Source organism: Plectropomus leopardus, unplaced genomic scaffold, assembly GCF_008729295.1.
Source record: "Plectropomus leopardus isolate mb unplaced genomic scaffold, YSFRI_Pleo_2.0 unplaced_scaffold8808, whole genome shotgun sequence".
Classification (NCBI taxonomy): Eukaryota; Metazoa; Chordata; class Actinopteri; order Perciformes; family Serranidae; genus Plectropomus; species Plectropomus leopardus.
The window spans coordinates 1-2,692 of NW_024697104.1; the positions used below are offsets into that span (position 1 = coordinate 1).

At 46.2% G+C, this 2,692-nt stretch overlaps 1 protein-coding gene across 1 annotated transcript; it reads right to left on the bottom strand.

The window, feature by feature from the left end:
• Positions 1-557: 557 nt before the first annotated feature.
• Positions 558-2,171, bottom strand: LOC121940477 (brain-specific angiogenesis inhibitor 1-associated protein 2-like; the record flags this gene model as incomplete). The annotated part of the gene is made up of 2 exons (XM_042483249.1): positions 558-797; positions 1,935-2,171. Coding segments are annotated over 2 exons (477 nt in total), but the record flags the coding sequence as incomplete, so codon positions are not given.
• Between the last annotated feature and the right edge of the window lie 521 nt (positions 2,172-2,692).

The following is a 2,692-nucleotide window of genomic DNA, read 5'->3' on the forward strand; positions in this document are numbered from 1 at the left end:
CTGACATATCCCAGACTGTCAGCAGCTACACTCACACACTGAGGAGGAGGAGATTAGAAATTACTCATTATTTCATCTAAAAACATAGTGACATCATGAGAAAAAACAGACATTTAAAGGGTTAAAAATTATTCCAATAAAAGTAGAAAATCATTAATGTATATTTTTCATAGCTTGATTTTTAAAAAAGTGTAAGTGTGAGTATTTGACTTTGCGCAAAAAAATAATAATATATAAAAATCAATGTTGCTGCTGATCATTGACATAATAAAGACTGTGGTAGTAAAAAAAATCTACTTATCATGTAGTACATTTAAAATAACAATTTTTTTTTCCATCTAAAAACATCATAACAAAAGCCTGGCATTTAAAGGGTAAATATTCTAAAATAATTAACAAATATTTGATATTTATGATTAGGATGTTGTTTAAAAACTTCTCTTAAAGGAAATTATATTCATTTATAATATTTTTCAAAGCTTGATTCATTCATTCTTGCTTCATTTTGTGCTCAGAGCAGGATGAGTGTGTGTGACTTTAAAGCGGGCTCTAAGGGGTTAAAGACACTCGTCTCCACGGCGTGCGGTCTTACTCAGGGTGGTCTTGCTCTTGGCGGGGGCGACCTTGCGGACCGGCAGGGTGTTGGAGTAGACCTCCCCTCCGTGCCGCGGCGGCTGCGGGGACGCCTTGCCCTGGGCCACCTTGCTCTCCATCCACTGCTGGTAGTCCTCGCCTCCGTGAGCGCCGGTGGTGCCGTTCATCACCGGCAGCCCCGCCTCCACTCCTCCCATCAGCCTCTGCAGAGACAGAGAGCAATTAAAACAAACTCCCGCGTCCCCCTGGACGCCGTTACATAACATGCGACAGCTCGCTGTGACGAGGACGAGGCTCTGGGTCAGAAACGCTGCCGAGAGCTGAAAGCACGCCGAGCCACGTTCACACGCTTCAATCTGCAGCATGAAACGGCAGCGAGCTTTTTCATCTCAGCTGAACTTTCATGAAAATCTCCAGTTTTTCTGTTTCCTCTGAGCCGGCCCGCAGGACGGGAGGGGCCCCAGGGGGCCGCAGGAAGTTAGCTTAATTAGCACGGCTCGCTAACGAGGACATCTGCATTCACAAGAGCGTTGAGGGCTCCCATGATGCACCAGCCACCTCCAGGAGCCCCCTGTCCCCCGAAATCCTACAGCAGGGACACTCAGCCTGCTGAGTTTGGGGGCCACTTTTGCAAAACGACCAGAGTCCTGCAGCCGGTCACAGAGGCCCCACACGTGTTTCTGGGATTTCTGTAGGATTTTATGACATTTCTACTATTTTAGGACATTTCTGAGATTTTAGGACATTTATGGGACTTAAAGACATTCCTTGGACTTTAGGACGTTTCTAGGATTTTAGAACATTTCTACTATTTTAGGGAGTTTCTAGAATTTTAAGAAATTTCTGAGATTTTGGGACGTTTCTAGGACTTAGGGGATATTCCTAGGACTTTAGGACATTTCTATGATTTTAGGACATTAGTGTCTTAGCTGTGTCCTCTGTCGGGGTGTGGGGGCTCTGTTTTGACGCTGTTTTATGTCCTCTGGCACCTTGTGGATACTAAAAGGACAAAAACATTCACAGTGTCCATCACTTTATTTTTACTGTGAAGTAGAAAACAGTTGGGGGGCCACCAGGGGCCCTATGAGGGGCCAGATTAGGCCCACGGGCCGTACGTTGAGTATCACTGTCCTCAGTCCTACACCGTCTGGACCTCTGGTTGATTTTGGGGTTTCAGGTTGGGGCTGAAGTTCGGGTGGAGCATTATGTCACAGTTTAAATTTTCTGTGAATCTTCACGTGAACATTTTCGGTTAGAGCTGCTGTTGCTATGACAACGGGCTCGGCTTTAAAAAGCTCTCAGCTGGACGGAGCTGTGGAGAAGGAGGCGGAGGAGCCGACCTGCTGACCCATGGCCCCGCTGGCTCTGAGGGCCGCCAGCTCCGGAGGCACCGGCAGCGGTTTGGCCCCGGGGATGGGCTCGGAGATGGGCAGGCCTGGATGATGGGCCCCAGGGACCATGGCGCCCGCCGCGCCGCTCATCTGCTGGGCCAGGAACATGGCGCGGTCCGGCAGCTTGTTGGGCTCAGCACACACCTGCTGCCACACCGGGATCTTCTGAGACAAAAGGTCTTTACCCTGAGGGACACAAGAGACGAGGACAGGACAATTATTCATCCTGTATTTGGACGGAAAGGTCTCCTCTGCCAGGGGCCGCAAAATAAAAAGTCTCCAATACAAACAGGAAACAAACATCACAACAAAAGACAGAAAACAGCACCATGGGAAAAAAGGCAACGAGCCACAAAATGTTCGAACTTCTCCGAGAATTTTCATAAAGCAACAAAAAAATATAATAATTAAAATAATATAACTAAAATATAATTAAAAAACCTAATAAGAAGATCTCAGGAGAAAAACGAAACCGTTCCACTATAACGAGATGATGATTCGATATTTAAACGCATGTTACACGATCTTACTTCAAGTTTCAGGTAATTTACCTGTTTGTTTGTTTGTTTTGATCAATGCTTCAGTTTTTTAAAGGGACGAATGAAAGAGAAGTCTGTCTCTCTGTCTGTCTCTCTGTCTGTCTCTCTGTCTGTCTCTCTGTCTGTCTCTCTGTCTGTCTGTCTCTCTGTCTGTCTCTCTGTCTGTCT